Source organism: Parambassis ranga, chromosome 4 (assembly GCF_900634625.1).
Source record: "Parambassis ranga chromosome 4, fParRan2.1, whole genome shotgun sequence".
NCBI classification, from domain to species: Eukaryota; Metazoa; Chordata; class Actinopteri; family Ambassidae; genus Parambassis; species Parambassis ranga.
In genome coordinates, this window is record NC_041025.1 from 2,375,050 (window position 1) to 2,392,720 (window position 17,671).

The 17,671-nt window shown below is 40.3% G+C and overlaps 1 protein-coding gene across 1 annotated transcript in view; it reads right to left on the reverse strand.

The window, feature by feature from the left end:
- LOC114434904 (cadherin-2-like) overlaps nt 1-16,267 on the reverse strand; it is a 63,559-nt gene extending 47,292 nt beyond the window's left edge. The window contains exons 1-2 of the mRNA XM_028404357.1: nt 16,107-16,267; nt 10,708-10,849 (exon numbers count right to left, since the gene is read on the reverse strand). Of these exons, the coding sequence (XP_028260158.1) occupies nt 10,708-10,849; nt 16,107-16,148 (184 nt within the window). The 5' untranslated portion in view covers nt 16,149-16,267. The remainder of the gene's footprint in view (nt 1-10,707; nt 10,850-16,106) is intronic.
- Between the last annotated feature and the right edge of the window lie 1,404 nt (nt 16,268-17,671).

The window sequence follows — 17,671 nt, forward strand, 5'->3', positions numbered from 1 at the left end:
GTTTTAGTTAGTCCCGTTGGTCCACTGAGCCCTATTCCTCCAGCAGTAACACCCACTCCCAACGCAGATAGGTCACATCCAGATTAGGTTTTTTAAACTGCAACAGAGCACAGACCTCCCCTAAATGTTTAGTGATGGGTTAAAGGAGAAATAGAAACAACATAGGGAAAGACACACGATTATGTGGTGTGAATCTAACACACACACACACAGAGAAAAAAAGCCTGTCACTGGCTTGGCAAGTGTTTTCATGGAGAGCCGCAGGAAGCTGTCGTCCCAGATTAAAAGGAAAGTCCCCCCCACCCCACTTCTTCCCATCCACTCCCACCAAAAACCCCATGTGCCATGTGAAAATACAGTGAACCCTTCTCTATGACATGACATGGAACAGCAACACTGTCACATTCTCGGCTCTCAGACACAGAGCAATGCTATTTTTACTTATATGTGTCCTAGTTGGGTAATTTGGGTCACAGATTTTTAATAAAGAAATTGAAGAGATCCATAGGTACCCAAGACACAGAGGAAATGCCACTGTGTAAAAAACACAAGACAAAGTGAGAATAAAAAATAACTTACTAAATAGATACATATAAATGTTCACTGTTCCTGCATCTGTATCTAGGAGGTGGACGTTCTTAATGTTAACTTAAGAGTTGATTTGAGTGTGCAGTGATGACATGTTTCCAGAGTTTATGGCAGGACAAGGACTGAAGTAATGGCACCAGAGCCCTAATAGACTGTGACAGACCCTACTGATTATATTACTCCACTATTAGACAGAAACACACTCACTTACAGTCAGCAGCACATGCATACACACACACACGCACACACACAGACACACACACAGAGTCAGACAGCGAGCAGCATTCTCTGGGGTTTACAAGGAAGCTCACAATGCATTACACACACACTTGGGTAAATGGTATTATGAGCCAGGGGCCAGTGGGCTCAGACAGACAGAGCAGCTGTCAGTCACCACGCAGAGACAGACCTGTGTGGGTCTAAACACATCTAGACCTCGGAAAGCACTAATGGAGTTTGTCTGCTTCTGTTCCCCGCTCTGTCTATGAGACACCACTGCACATTAAGTCTTGGCTCCAACTGACGTGTAGGAGTGTCCACTGCTGCAGCCAACACATTCAACATGGCGGCGAAGCAGTACCACCAATAAGCACACCTAAGACAATGAATATTTTTCTTTTAATATTTAGAGAAATATATGTGTAAATATATATTAGAGAAAGCTCTAATTCCAGGCCCATTTAGTGTGTCAAATCACATACTTCTGTATCTTGAGAACAGAATAAGCTACACATGCACCAATTCAACTTTTTCAGTACAAACACATGGACCGTGAGTATCAGCTGTAGATATTACCATCTAATGAAGCCTCCATGGACAATACAACTAGATAGTTTGATACAAAAGCAGTCACAGTCAGTAGCACACATGCACACACACACACACAGACAAACAAACAATAACAGGTAATGGCAGACACTGTTTTTAGTTACAAAGAAAACCACAGAAATCAGGTCATCATTCAGCAACAGTGTTAAAACATGGAACACAAACCACAAGGAGATAACATCTGTGTAGATGCCTCAGTCTGCCAGGAAATATACTGACATTTCTTTAACTTAAAAATTAATCAACTTAAGAGCGTTATGCCAAGACATAATGAAAATAATTTGGCACATTTCTGCTTTAGTTTCTGCTTGAGATGCTGTGGAATCTTTTGATGAACATAAAGCCTGGCCAATCTTGTGTTTATTTGCTCCAGTCAGACACACCCCACTGCACATTGTTAACAGGATGGAACAGTGCAATATGAATAGCGCCTATAATAACATTCACACAGCCTGCAGTGATCAGGCTTTTTTTATTTGCAACTAAAACCTCAAATATTAAATGAACAGTTATATAAAACAGAGATGAGCAGATAATCCTCACAATTATGAAGGAGGTAACCAGAGCATGTTTGGCATTTCTGCTTGAAAAAATGATCAATAATGCAATAATTACAAACGCTATTGAAGATGAATTTTCTGTCAGTAAAATGAGACATGAATTGGGGTGTCAGCTCTAAAAAAAAGAACAATCTAAATTCACATTAGGAACCAAGGACAGAAACAAAGCAAGCACCATTTTCCTAATGCAGAGTTTATCATCTACTTTCAAACAAGTGTTTCTATAGCACTGATTTAAGATTTGTATTTAAGGCCAAATCACATTGTTTTGGCATGTACATATTAAAACTAGGAGGATGTTGTATTCTGCTACATTTGCTTCTGCTGTCTGCAGCCTGAAACATACAGCATCTGTATCTGCAGAAGAGTTTCGTCTAGCAACCCCAGAGAAGCAGTTGAGACAAGTGAAAACTGCTGCTAGGCATCACCTGAAATTTTCAGTGTCAAGATGCGGTGTAGCAGAACTGTAAACGGAGGTGTGTTGTGATGGGGAGTGTTGGCAGAGGCAGTGAAGCACTGGATGTGTGTTTCCTCAGCGCCAGGTTATTCTGCCCAGAAGGTTAGGCTTTCCAAGTAGCGCAACAATAAATAAGTCAGCAAGACGGAGCAGTTATCAGTCAAATAAGCACAAACACACACACACACACACCAATCTACACAGGGGTTTATAGTGCACATGGCAGCACAGGGGTGCAGTGGAACACACTGTCACTTCACAGCATGAAGCGTCTGGGTTTAAAACAGCAGAAGTAGTAGGAGGAGAAGGAGGAGGAGGAGGAAGGAGACAAACACTCCAAAAGTCTCATTAAATATTTTGTCATAACAATCAGGGAAAGCTAATTAAAAGAAAACGAACATGATGCCATAAAATGTTGGCTTTACTAATTAATCTATTGGAGCAATGTTCCAAACACAATGCTAACAGCGGCTAGCTTGTTAAGGCAAACTCAGCATTAGCTCATACATAAGCTCCTTACAGGCTACCGACATTGCTGCTCAATTAAAAGTACACACAATTAAATAGTGTTACAGTGATACATTCAATGGCCTGTTGTTGGTTTGATCATACAATCACAACCATTAACTACCTGACTAAATATCTAAATATTATAGTTCCAGGAGTCGTGGAGGGATGGACTAATCCGTATCTGTTGAACTAAATGTTAATTGCCAGTACAAACCATAAAAAGGCATACAGCATTTTGCTGCACTGAAGTACCCACACAGCCTGAGCGGCACCACTTATAGATACACACAGCCATGCTCTCACAGTCACTCTTAGTCACACACACACAAACGCACACACACACATGCACACACACTCTCATTAGTCAGATGTGGGGTCAGGCTTGCAGCCACCATTCATTTAACAGAAAATGGCTGCGAGACAGAGACGGAGAGGGAGATGAGAAGGAAGCAGAGGAAGACAAATGGGAGGACAGGATTTAGTTGAACATGAACAACCACAACTGCAAAAGCACCCGTGGGAGTACACACACACAGAGTGCACACATTTCAACCATATCTGTGCAACTGAGAGTTGCACTGCCTGGGTTTTGTCAGTTCAACATGCAAAGGTTATTATAAGAACCATTATGAGAAGCAGGCCCAGAAACTCCTCCTCCTACTCACACTCACTACATAAACACACATGCACAGCATGTTTTAAGGAGTGTGCCTTCTGCCTACACTGTGTGCTTAGCCAATGGTCCAGAACTGTCTCTTGAGCAGACTTTTTTACATGTGTCATTATGAAAAGAATGAGGAGTGAGAAATTCCATAACATCAGCAAATAATGTCAGAAGTTCAGAATAAGGAAACACTTTTGTTTTTGAGGAAATCTGCTAATGTAAGCTTTTTACATCAGTTCATGACACAAATGTGTAATTGTCTCATGGGAAAAATATCAGAGAAGCAGAGACATTAAAATATATGACTCGCACAAATGTCACATATGCATAGTTCCACTGTGGTTGCACAGCTAATTGCCTGCACACTGGAACACCTCCAGGATGTTTTTTCTTCACACTTACTGTATCATAGCCAACACTGGATTACATTAAAACTGCTTTCATTCTTTGTCTGTTCCGTTGTTTTGGAAGAAGTAAAAGGAAAAAACCAACCATCACAAAATCACAAACAACAAAGCGATGGTAGCTTTTTTTTATCTTTGAAAAATGTCCTGTTTTTTAGCAGCTTATTATCTCACTTGTGCTCTGTCTGATGTTGGATACTTGTGTGTACTACGAATATAGAGCATGAATTTCAACAAGGTAGTGTTTGCACCAACACATTAAATTGTGCACTCACAGAAAAATGCCAAGAGTAAATCTAACAAGCTCATATTCTGTATACTTGTTGTAAAATTAGGGATACAGTAATCTAATTTCTTGCTGATAGACCTGGAACTATCAACCTCCAATAGTTCACCCTTGTGTAATTCACTAAAATTTGGTATGTGTGGTATGCAGCCTGTTTATTTGACCCTAGCAGCCTTTGAACCGACTTTACAGATGTGAGCTATTAATATTTAGCTAGCCGGCAAAGGGATGCAGAGACTGTTTATGTGCATTCCGACATAAAATTGCTGCTTTATGTCTCTGCTCCCTGACTGTAGGTGAGTTTTTATTAATGATAATGATGAGGATTGGAGTGGACACATTGATTTTAGCTATTGAGAACATGAATGAAAGCCTTATTGGCTGTGACAGAAGCTGCCCTCCTCTCTTGCCACTGACCACTTGCAATGAAATAAAATGGCCAGTGCTCCTGATTGGTGCTGACAGAAGCCTCCCACCTCCCTGTCAGCAGCCCCCTTTTACTGCGTTTAAGCAATTTAACTGACTGTCTGACCCAGGAGCGCTTCCAGCAAGAGCCTCGGAAGGAACAAAAATAACAAGCTCAATTTTAATAAAATGGTAATAGAAAAGCTACATATGAAAGAAAGAAACTCATAAAAACATTCAGCGGTGCCTTGCGCCCTGTGGATGGGAGAATTCTTATTCCAGAAGCATCTCATCAAGGATAAAAATGTTTCATCACAGGATAAAGGAGATCACTCAGAGTAGCTTTGTATTGATTTGCAATGACCCTTCTATCTTACTGGGCAAGGGAAAACTAAACCAAGGAAGAAAAACCACCCCCGCAGCAAAACAGGGGGAACAGATCCCACCGAGGGGCTTGACTTTTTTCTCTATGCACATCATGTATGTTTTGATAGACGGGTCGAGTTCTGTCTTCACCATCTTTGGCAACCATGGTAACCAGTTCCAACCCAAACAATATAGATATGTACACACAGGCCTGGAAATATCAATCTCTGTATGTTCTACAGGTGAGGGTGGTGTAAATGACCTGATAAACTCATCTAAACTAAACTACAAAATGAAATGAATCATTTAAAACTCTGAGTGGTACAAACTGAGTCATTTCTGGTACAACATTTAAGAAGTAAAACACCACATTACTTTAGATATAGAGGTGAGGACATAAAACAGGAACGGGTATCCCACTAACAAGCCCCTAAGAGAAATAAACAATGGTAGGATCTGGAATTAAATGAGAGGGAAAAAAGAGTGGGACTGGTGATAAAGAGAGAGAGAGAGAAAGCTCTCACTCTGATCTCGGCCGCCCTTCCCCAATCCGGCTGTTAGAAGAGACAGTGATATATGAGGCTAGAATAAAGTAGGGCAATCCCCTGCATGACAAGAGAAAAGAAAGGAGTAGAAACCAAAAAGAGAGGCGGATTTACAGAGAGGATGTGGGGAGATGAATGTTCTCTGTGTCTGCTGGCAAGTGGGGATGGGGGTTTCCACAGCAGCGCTGACCAGCAGCTGGCTGCACAAGGCCATATCGCTGACTAACATTCACTGCCTTAATAGGAAGGATGGATGGGAAAACGGGAAGGTCAGAGCAGTCAGCTCTGCTGCACTCCACAGGAAGTACAGCACAGCCGCTGACCTCAGTCTGACTCACACACACACACACACACACACAGAGAGGTACATGCAGACACTACTTGAATGTACACATATGCATTCTGTATGGGAAAAAACACACCACACACTGCAATGATAATTCCCTGACAAACACACATACAGTATATACAGTATATAAGCCACAAAAAAACATTCTCAAGATTACAAGATTACAGGAAGAGGACCCACACATGGCTATAAAAGCAAACTTCACACACACACACACACACACTCACAGGGGGACTGTCCACAGACTCTGGCACAGCTGAATCAATTTTCCACTCCACAACTTATTTGTGTTTCCTTTCCACAGAAACCTGACTCAAACTGTTTCATGCAAGTGTTGAATGTAAACAAAGAAAAAAAATACTTTTTTTTCCCCCAAAAATTAAAAAAGAGACCGTGGCTTGTACTTCCTGTTTTCTGCTGTGTGTGTCTAGTGTTGCTGCTGATGATGATCCCTATACCTCTAACCTCCTTTCCTCTGCACCCCCCCCCCCCGACGCCCAGTCTGCCTGCCTGTTTATAATTACCTCTCTTGCCTCCATCTTCTCATTTATCATTCAGACTTCCTCTGCTCCAATTAAATAATTAACAGCTCCCATCAGATTGTAACCCAGCAAAAACAACCTATGCTAGCCCTAAAATTACAGTATGTTCCCCCAAACAGTTCAGTAAGTCCCCAACATCCTGCTACAAACACATCAACTACGGTATTCATCTTAATTAGTTGTAGTAATTATGGAAAGAAAAAAGTGATGTTTCATATAAATTCAGATGCAACTTCTGGTATATGTTGTATGTTATTATGGTTCGCCGAGATATGTGAACAAATTGGCTACTTGTGATTAAACACTTGGCCTAAGCCTCACACAGACCAAAGTGACATCAAGGAACTAGCAGCAACTTAAGCTAAGTTGCACTTGAACACACCATAAACACTACATTCAACTAGCATGCATGTTAAAGAGAATGCTAAAGGGAAACAAGTCACACATACACTACCATTCAGAAGTTTGGGGTCACCAGGGCAGTTCTACAGCTTCTCTGCTCAGCATAACAGTTCAGCTGTGCTAACATTTTTCACAGGAGTTTTCTAATCATCAATTAGCCTTTTTAACATGATTAGCTAACACAATGTACCATTAGAACACAGGAGTGATGGTTGCTGGAAAAGGGCCTCTGTATACCTTTGTACAATGTCTAGACTGTATGTCTGATTACTTTAATGTTCTCTCTTTTTTCAAAAAATAAAGACATTTCCAAGTGACCCCAAACTTTTAAACAGTAGTGTATATCTTTTTAGAAAGGCCCTGCAGAAATGGCTAAAAAAACATCAGGAAGGTCCATTTCAACACCAATTCTCTGAATAGATATGACATGTTGACATGATAGCATGACAAAAAAAATCAATATTAATATTGGATATCAGCCCTGATATAGATTAAATAGCTTGGTCAGGTATAACGAGGTTGCTCAATGGGGCAGATCTAATTACCTCAGTTGTATGTTTAGTGGATGATGTGTCAGCAGTATGTGCAGCATGATCTGACTCATAACACATAAATAAACAACACGGAATGAGACAAGGAGTCAGCTGTATGGAGGTGTTTCATGCTTGCTATGCCAACAAATTGCAACAAATCAAATTGCTACATCCAATAACTGCAATGGAACTGATATTGGGTTGGTATCATGTTTTAGCCATAGACAAAGTGCAAGTATTGTCATTGTTAAGGGGACTGAAAAAAGCAGAGCCATGCTGTTGTGAAATTTTTCCCTCTCCTACCACATCGTTAACTTGTATTTGTCACGAATGTTTCTCTTGTGTGACCAGCCAATCAGTGTTCACTGAGGTTTACTGCTAAGTCAATTTTGGCCATTGGCCACATCAAGTCCAAAAAATCAAAGAAAAAAAAAAAAAGAAATCCGATATCGCTATTTTTCTTTCTACGACAACTTTCTATACCATGACATGCAATTAGAAATGGCTGGTAATTTTCTCAGTTTACCTACCATTGGGAAATAAGGCACAGCATCCATGTCGGAGCCTATGTTGCAAGATAAACCACTTAAACTACAACTACAGGCCTTAGTGATAGCTTCCCTAACATTCCCTAAGAAACAAGTAGTATATATATATATATATATATATATATATATATATATATATATATATATATATATATATATATATATATATATATATATATATATATATAAAAAAGTATTAGTAGTAGTAGTAGTATATAAAAAAGTATTAGTATATATTAAAATTAATAAAATTATATTTAAATTAAACTGCATAAACAACACAGCCTTGTCATTTGTTTCCTTTACCTACACACACAAACAACACAAGCATCTCCCACCGATGGACACACTCCCTTCTTGTTTCTGCAAGCGCTCTGTCAGCTTCAGTCACTGTTGCCTTGTTACACTTCACAGAGCCCACAAATGTCCACTGAAGCACACAAACATGTGATCACACACTCTCACACACCATCTCAGAGCTGCGTTATTGTTGAGTTTTTGCTCTGCTACTTGGATGTGGTTACGGAAGCTTTTTTGGCCCACTCGGCTCAGTTTCGTACTATCCTTCAGAATAAAAATCACACAAAAAAAACACAACAGAAAAAGGATTGCAGCAGAAGAAAGTGGCTTTCTGGCCTGTTTCTCATGGTCACAGTGGGAACAGCATCTCAGCCATCACTGTGGAAATTACACTTTTACAGTCCAGGGACAGGAACTGGCAAACCTCCCATTCTGACAAGCCTGACACAACCTTCATCAGAGCAGAGAGAGGCTAAACTATCTCTGCATGTTGCTGCCACGAGTCAAGAAACGCTATCACGCTCAGACACAATGCCTACAGTCCCTCACAACAGTGACACGCTAATTTACAGACATCAAAGGCTCTGTGCACTTCCTGTTTGGATAGAACGAGCAGAGGCAGCCGCCAGACAAGACATTTGTATGGAGATATTAACTATCAACCTCTATCCCATTACAGACATAAAGCAAAGGGTAAACATGCCAGTGGGGGACATGTTTTAGTCTGATCATTGATTGAGCTCTGTAGAACATGGTTTAAACTATATTCAAAGTTTATATCTCTTATGGAGACGAAGGAAATGGTTACATTTCAAAACAGCCAGCCATGTCACTGTTGAGAAATACAGCCACTCGGCCCACACGCCATTAAGCACACACACCCACACACAAGTGTCTCAGCCCAATATCTAATATCCAATGTTAAGCAATTTTCCCCTGGGATAAATAAAGTATTTCTGATTCGGATTCTGATCCACTACATATTATTGATCGACCTGCTGCTGAGATCCTGAGGCTCAATCAATACTGATCACTCCCGCCCCTCTGACACAGAGGGATATCATGCTGACTTATGCTGCTTTATCAGGTAAACAACAGCACACCTTGTAACACAATGGTAACATATTGGTGCAGACGATGTGGCACAGGGCTCTCAGTCTTATTTTGTTGCCAAGTTTTCCTCCTTGACAGTACAAATGCCCTGATGACATTTGTAGTACTAATTAGTCACTTACTTGGTAGTGTATTATGTATTATGTGTTAAATGTGAACATTTTGTGAGCTTAAAAGGAATTCAGGAGGAGGGAACTGGAAGTGCTAAAAAGCATGTATCATTTCATACCATTAGCATAGTTATTGAGTGTACAGGAGATCATTGGGTTCATTCCATACAATACATACAATACATACAATATTATATTATTATTATATATTGTATTCCATACAATACATACAATACATCTCCATATTGTATCCATGTATCATATATTGTGCTCATACCGCGTACTGTACTCTTTTTGGATTATAGTGACACTTATACTCTGTACTTAACTGCATTTAATGTAACTTAATACCTCTGGCACAAGAATTTCCTTCGGGATTAATAAAGTTTTATCTTATCTTATCTTATCCAGCATGTCACGGACAAAGCAAAGGGACCATCGACATGAGTAAGTTACAGCTACAGCAAATATTTTTGGACACTTTGTGGAAACATTGTTACTATGCACCCATGTTGCCAAGGTAATCTCTTATATAACCCTTCATTTATAAATAAAGACATAGATAGATCGATAAATAGATGGATGGATGGACGGATGGATACTTTATTGTAACCTGAGGGGAATTCACGTACCATTTTCCATGAGTTTCAAACACATGCTGGAAATAAAAAGGGTTTCAACGTAAAGGCCTCAAAAGTGGAAGTAACAAAAAGGGATCTAAGTTTACACTTACTTACAGTATGTTTAGACTTTGGCTTGAGAACACTTGTGTTTTCCTCCCACAACCGAATCAGCAATGACAATGTTTAAACCTGCATGCAGCTTAATCTGTTCTTGTGGTTTGAGGAAGTAGAATTATGAGACCACCATCCAACTAACCCGTTCCAGAAGAAGAACAGGAAGACATTCACTGATGCTGTTTTTTTTTAACAAAAAGCACATCAACCACAGTCAGGTTTCATCACAGTACTGAAATCAGTCTGTAATCAGATTGAGACAGACGGGTGCACAGAAGGATGGTGTCGGTTCAGTCCATCAGTCTAATCCACACTCAGTCTTCGCAAAGGTCACTACTCTTGAAGTTCCATTATGGTTCAAATATCAGCAGGACTCTTAAACAACCCCCACCCAACAGCAGGGGATTATTACTGGAGCTGTCCCTGCTCCAAGTCTGTGTATGTGTGTGTGTGTACTGACCGTTAAAGACAGCCTGTCCCTTCGTCAGCTCTTGGTCCATTTCAATGATGTATTCCTCCTGTGTAAAGCCCCTGGTGCATGGCGGCGACCCCTGCTTGCTTGGCGACGACTGTTCGGCCTCTCTGCCCAAAACAACAACAACCTGCAGAGGGTAGAATAAAAAGAAATAGTCAAATATCTGCTTCCATTCTTAAAGCCTTTGAGTAAAGTGACACCAGTGTGGGGGTGCTCTTTATCTCAGAATATGCACAAGGGAAAAGGAGAGGAGCAATTAGCACAGACCAATTGTTTAATATTGCTATTTTTTAATGGGGTTTGTTGTTGTTTTCTGCTACAGTGAAGCACAGAAAATGTGTCACAGGGAAAACAAAATCCAGTTCAGCACCAGTCCAAACCAACAGACCATTATTAATCACCATGAAGAGCAGCAGACAACTGGGTCAATTAATTTTGATGATAATTAGCGTCTAGACGTTTGTCTCTCCTGTCGTTTGAGCGTCAGCCTAACATGAAAATTCCCTCCACCTCCTGCCCCACATACACACAGACACACACACACGCATATTCCTGCTCCTCTGCTGCACAGAGCAGCATAAAAAGCATCTGTTGTTGGAGGGGGATGAGGAGAAGGAAGAGGAGGAGGGTGGATTCTTCTTCTCTGATTAAAGTAATGAAGCCAAGAGGAATGCTGTGATTTGCTTCCACTTAACCCAAAAACTTTAAACCCTACGCTGTCCATCCTGTTTAGGAAAGGGGTGGGGGAGGGACGGAGGGATGGGGGTGGATTTAGCATGGCTGGCTTTCATCTCTTCTCCTATTTAGCATAAGGAATGAGGAAGTAAACACACATAGCAATACTGTGATCTGATGCAGAGTTTTCTGCAGAACTGCTACACAGTGACATTTATAAAGGCAGGCGAAAACTGGAAGTGTGTGTGTGTGTGTGTGTGGGAGGGGCACAGAGGTCACACCAGAGCGGAGGGGCTCAATCCAGGTCAAAAATATAACAAGAGGCAGAAGTGAAAGTGAACTAAATATGTTGCTAAAGAGCCTAAAGATACTGTCATTTTTGCCAGTTGTGATACAGTGTGGCTTCAAAGTCTGTGAGAATTTTTTCTATATTTGTGCATAAGCATGACTCAAAACATTTCTTTCATTTGTACGGCTGGTTGCTCTTTGTCTACTTTCAGGAATTGTGTGGAAAGCTGCTGATGTTTTAGGTCATAAATAACATAACACAAAACTATTTTAAGCACCATTGTGCACCAAATGTGTACTGCTACATATTTTTTCCACCTAACTGGGCTGACTAATTACCAGCCTGTCCTCACTGGGAAAACATAACATGAGGTCAACAAACACTTTGTCTGCATCTTTATGTGTTCATGGGTGTTGGGAATCAATGGATGCAGTGTTTCGTGTGGCTATACACTAACTTTCTTTAGCACTGGTTGCACTGGTGCGCCTAACTTTTTTTCTTAGGTGCACTGGCAAAAAAGTTAGGTGCACCGCATCACACTTAGCGCCGGTAATTTGCTATTGCTTCAGCTGCCTACGAGTCCATCCCTGCTTGTGTTTTGGAGGGAAAAACACAAGGGTGTGTGTGTATATACCCGCTTGCTCCGTGCCGATATTTTTTGGTTGCACCATTGAGAAATTAGGTCGCACTCTAGAGCCCTGTAAGATGATCTTTGCCCAACCTCCTTATTATGTTTTCAATGTCTAACCTTAATTAGAGGTCAACTAATACAGACGATTGCAGCTGTATCGGTCTTAAAACATTGGGCAATACAATTATATGTTTCATTAGTGTAAACATAACCATGTGTCATACCATGCAGATGCATTATCGACCAAATGTGGTGCTTTTGGAAGGATTCCACTTTGTATGACCATTGCTGAGCTTTTATGACCTAACAGCAAGTTCAATTCTTTACGTCTCAGACATACCTGTCTCACTACCTTCACCAACATTATTTTTTGATGCATGCTTTGGAGAGACATACTCTAGACACAGTGAGTTTTAGTCGTCAACTTATGTTGAGATTCTTTCATTTTGGCCAAATTACTATGCTACCTGCTAAAATCTGCCACAAGATAATTAAACAGTAAAAATGTTAGAAAATGACAGTGAAAATAATTATTTTAAAAGTTTAGTATCTTCTAACTTGTTTTGATTTTATTGTGAAACAAAATCGTCAGTAATATTTTGTGCATATGACCATAAAAACAACGTACAGTGCTTGTTTAATAGTTGACAACAGTACTTAAACTGCACACTTCGCTGATTAAGACCCTGGTGTCACAACATGCTGAATCCAGCATACAGTAATTAAAGCTGCAGCAGGTGTATGACGAGGCACGACGAGAGGAAGGATGTTTTTTTTAAATGTGCTAATGCTGCTCGATAACAATGTCATTGGGAGCAAGCATCGAGCAAAATTTAAAAGCCACAACTTAGTCTATTATTCTGTATTACTGGCCTTAGGTCCCAGGTATCCTTTATTAAGTTATTATGTTCAGAGACCACCACACCATTTAAACAATCAAGCATTAGCTTTATGCGCATACTGATGTGAAGTTCAGATTAAATTATCACTGATAAAGAAAAGGCCATAAAAAATAAACAAAGGAATCAGGACCATTATTCACCTTATGCAAATGCTAGCCAGCAGGTTTGTAAAAAATAAACCGATTTCTGAAGGATGCCTGCTGACTTTTTGTCTCAACACATGTTTGGAAACACCATAACTAATGCACTGTTGACTCACTGCTTTATTTTCAGTAGCTATTATATCTTTGAAGTATTAAATGCTGAATCCCTGCTGGTTCTGTTTAGAACACTGGCACAAATCAAAATCATACCGTTTTATCAAAAGTACAGCAAATATTTAGTAAGTGTCAGCAGTGGAAACAAACTGTGCAACTGCATTCAGCTATCACATCACATTCTGTAGACGTGGTTTAAGAATAAAACTTACTTGGTTAGGGTTAGAAAAACTGATAGCTTGACTCTGAGTTACTATGGTAACAAGTCCTCTCACTTCCACAATATAATTGCTGGCTGAAAGATGCAATAATTTAAATATTGTTTACCTTTACATTATCTAAGATTCCTGCTGTTATAATGTTGTATAGGGCCGCTTTAGGAGCTCAATCAAGTGAAATATCTTCCTCTGCAAAGAGGATTGTGGGTAGGAATGTCAATCAAAATATGCTGTCTTGCAACTGTTCCTTTTGGCATACTGCACCTGGCATACAGGGACACAATTATTCTTTTCTGGCATACTAAATAGTATAGAAGGTCAGACATTGGAAGGCACTGACCTGTTTGTGAAGCTTAAATCTATTAACTAGTGTTTACATGGACGATCATCAGATCATGTGTCTATGTATGACGTGAGACTGCCCGGACTCTGCAAACATATCTGTTTTCTGTGCAAATCTCTACGTGTAACAGTGTGATGTATTTTCCATCCCTTTAGTCTGCACAGCTGTCAGTGAGTCACACACCGCCAACCCACATGCACAATGCAAAAGAGCCCTTTTAAAATGCACGCACATTAATCACAGGTACAGGAGTCAGAAGAGACTGATTAATTTATGTAGAACCTTCAGCTGTTTTCAGTGCAATTTTACTTTAGTTTTACTTTCTTACCATACGTACCATGTCATTTTAAGCACATTTTTTATTAAGATTTTTTTAGTTTTGTTTTATTTTTAACTCTATCCTTTAATTTAATGCTGGCTGTGGAGATATATTTTCATTATCCCATGGATGGGGATCTAATATTATCAGAACCATGATGAATATGAATACAGGGGGATACAAAACGTTCATAAAATGTGTACACACATCTTAAACAAGTGGCAATATGTTAGCTGTAATTGTAACACATAACAACTATAACACCTGTAACCTGTCTTACTATCAAACTGAAGCTTCAGTTGGGTCCTCCTTACTAAAATGCAGCAATGATAATGATGCAGTCTGTAAGTTAAACACAAATCTAATCACCGTGCTTCATTTGTTTGTTGATTATGTATCTTTTTGCCTCTAGCACACCGACAATGTTTAAATAAAAAGCTGGATATGATGTTCTTCCTATTGCTGGTTTATCTACAAGCTTGTAAACCTTCCCATTGTGATGTATAACTAAATCATGTCTGATATCTGACACTCACACAGCCACAGGCAACAGCAGGACTTCCAGGTATATGATCAAAGCCTTGATAAAAAGCTACAAATTCTGCCTGCAAAGTGACAAAAGAAGGAGAATCAAAGGCTTTTCAGGATTTGAGGTAAGCCCCGAGAGTGCTGACCCTGCTGTTTTCAAGGTACGTTGTTGGTGATGGGTTTATTTCAGGACCTGACCTCTGACCCTTTGGCACAGCACTGTCCTCTCCATTGATTTGTGTGCACAGCGAGGCTCGCCTCCCTTTTGCCTTCATTAAATCTTGCTCAAGGTGCGTTCACAAGCTCCATCCAGAGTCTCAAAGGTATAAGGACATTCATTTTTTATGTGCCAGAAATATAAAAATAATAAAAAAAATCCTTTAACCATCAATCAAAGGGTAGCTGGTCGCCTTTATGAAACAGTGGCACGGTCCTTTAAAAGTTGGAGGAACAGATATTAAGAGAATCTGCCAATAACACAACAGATTAACCATAAAATTGTCTAATAACAAGCCAACTTCCCACAACAGTGGAGGCTCCACATTGACACACATGCAACTTGCACTAATCGACCAACTGGTATCCAATCCGTGCATCAGACACGACTCTTAAACCTTGCTCCCCTCCATTCAGCACAAACAAAAAACTGCCATCTTTTATAATGGTGTTCAACATTTATATAATACATAGCCTAATACATAAAAATAACGATTCATTGAGACTGAACTGGATTTACAGCCCAACAAAAGTCGAGCGTGTTATTTTAGCGGAGAGAAGCGTGAATGGTGTCACAGAGAGCCGCACAACCAGCCGCCTGGCTGTCACCGCGGACGCCTTTGGGGGAGAAAAGAGCCTCTTTACGGATCTTTCTTCAGCGCAGCATCGGCTGTAAAAGCCGCAGACACAAGAAGCGTCACTCACCGAAACGCGTATTGTTTGTTTGATAAATTACCAGTGCGCAGCGGGACCGGAGCAGGTCCTGGATAAGCAGCGTTTAACTGTAAGCGGGCGAATGCCAACGCGAATATTAAAAGCTGCTTAAATGGAGCCCTGTAATGAATATATAAGTGTGATGAAGAGGCTGCAGAGCTGTGTTAAATGGCATTGTCCTCCCATCACCGCAGAGCGCTCCTCTCTCTGCCTGTGCGGGCATCACTCCGCTCTGCTGCAGCTACATCCTACCGCAGCTCACTCCCGATTTCAAAAACAGAAATATTTTTACCTGCATGGTCGCCATCAGTATCCAAACTCCAAAATGATGCATTTTGTGGCGTTATAATTCCTCTTTCCAGAAGCGGATCGCGTCAGATTTGTTTTTTAAATTCCCGGTTAAAGCCCGGCGGCATGAGGCAGCCTTCCTCCCTCCACCAGCCCTGCTCAGTCTCTGTCTGCTCTGCCAGGCTCAGCGGCACTCCAGCCTGCCTGGGACGGGCTCAGAGCCGGCCCCTCTCCGCGCCTCACTGTCGCCCTCTAGCAGACAACGCGGCACATGTGATTTAAGGATGTTCAGGCTCGCTGAGCCCGGTGTATTCAAAGAAAAAGTCAACTTCTTATAAATGAAACATTATAAAACATCAGCAAGTGGTATCTACGCAGCCCCTGTCCCGATCAACACATTCTATCTAACATTTTTTTACATTTAATTTCTTGATGTGTTACATAATAGAAAGAATTACGTATGTTTACTTAAGAGCTGCCTACTTTTGTTCAGTTTATCTCTGAGTCACACAGAAAATGCTTCACAGCTGATTTTGTTTCCATTTAGAAAGGGGGAAATAGATAAATGGAAAAAAAAGAAAAACAAAGCAAAAAATGCAAGAAGAAGACAAAAATTGGGAAAATTTAAAAAAGATTTGCGGTATGCCCTGTGTTCACACCCAAAAGAAGGCTGTGTGTGTTGCTGTGTACCCAATTAAAAAGCATAGCATTAAACATATTAGCTAAACATTCACAATGAGAAATCTATTTAAATACAGTAACTTTTACTCAAAAAACTGTATGCTGGTACAACCAAGCATATAGAAAGGCACAGATGCATTCAATCAATGCAGCTGACCTATGAAGTACATTTACATTACATTTTTGCACCTGGAGTGGGAGGATAAACAACATGTTGTTGATGGCAAGCAGTGAACCCTGGAGCAAGTGTCAAAGCAGTGTCATTTCTTCCTCTATGTTGATTATTTACAATGCTGGGAAAGAGGAGGCTCTCATAAGTGTGACCTCTGACTCACTCTGTACCAGTTCAGCTCATAAGTAGTTTTACTGTACAGTCGTGCTGTCAAAACAACATGTTTTTAATTTGCAGCTATCACTAAAAGATGAAACTAAGAGACGTTCTTTTGAAAAAGATGTTGCTAGTTCCACTAATAGGGGTGCCTACTATTCTATTTTTGGAAATTCTGGTAACCATCACATACACTGACTGAACAAAAATCTAAGCGCGTGTGTGTTTGCTCGAAGATGTAAAATGATTTCTATGTGCACAAAAGGTCTATTTATCACAAATATTGTTCACAAATTTGTCTAAATCTGTGCTCTTGCCCGTGAATTGAGGAGATTAGTACATCCAACCAGCCTCAAAACCACAGACCACGGGTAACCACCCTAGGACCACCACTGGTGAATTTGAACCATAAACATACATTATAGTATTTATTTTTTTACAGTCAATCCTCACCAGAAAAATATCAACAGGGGTCAGATTCTAGTTAAAATAATTATGCAGCTATGCGCTGTCAATCTATGGCACCATGATTCATGATGTAAAAGCTAGAAATGTGACAG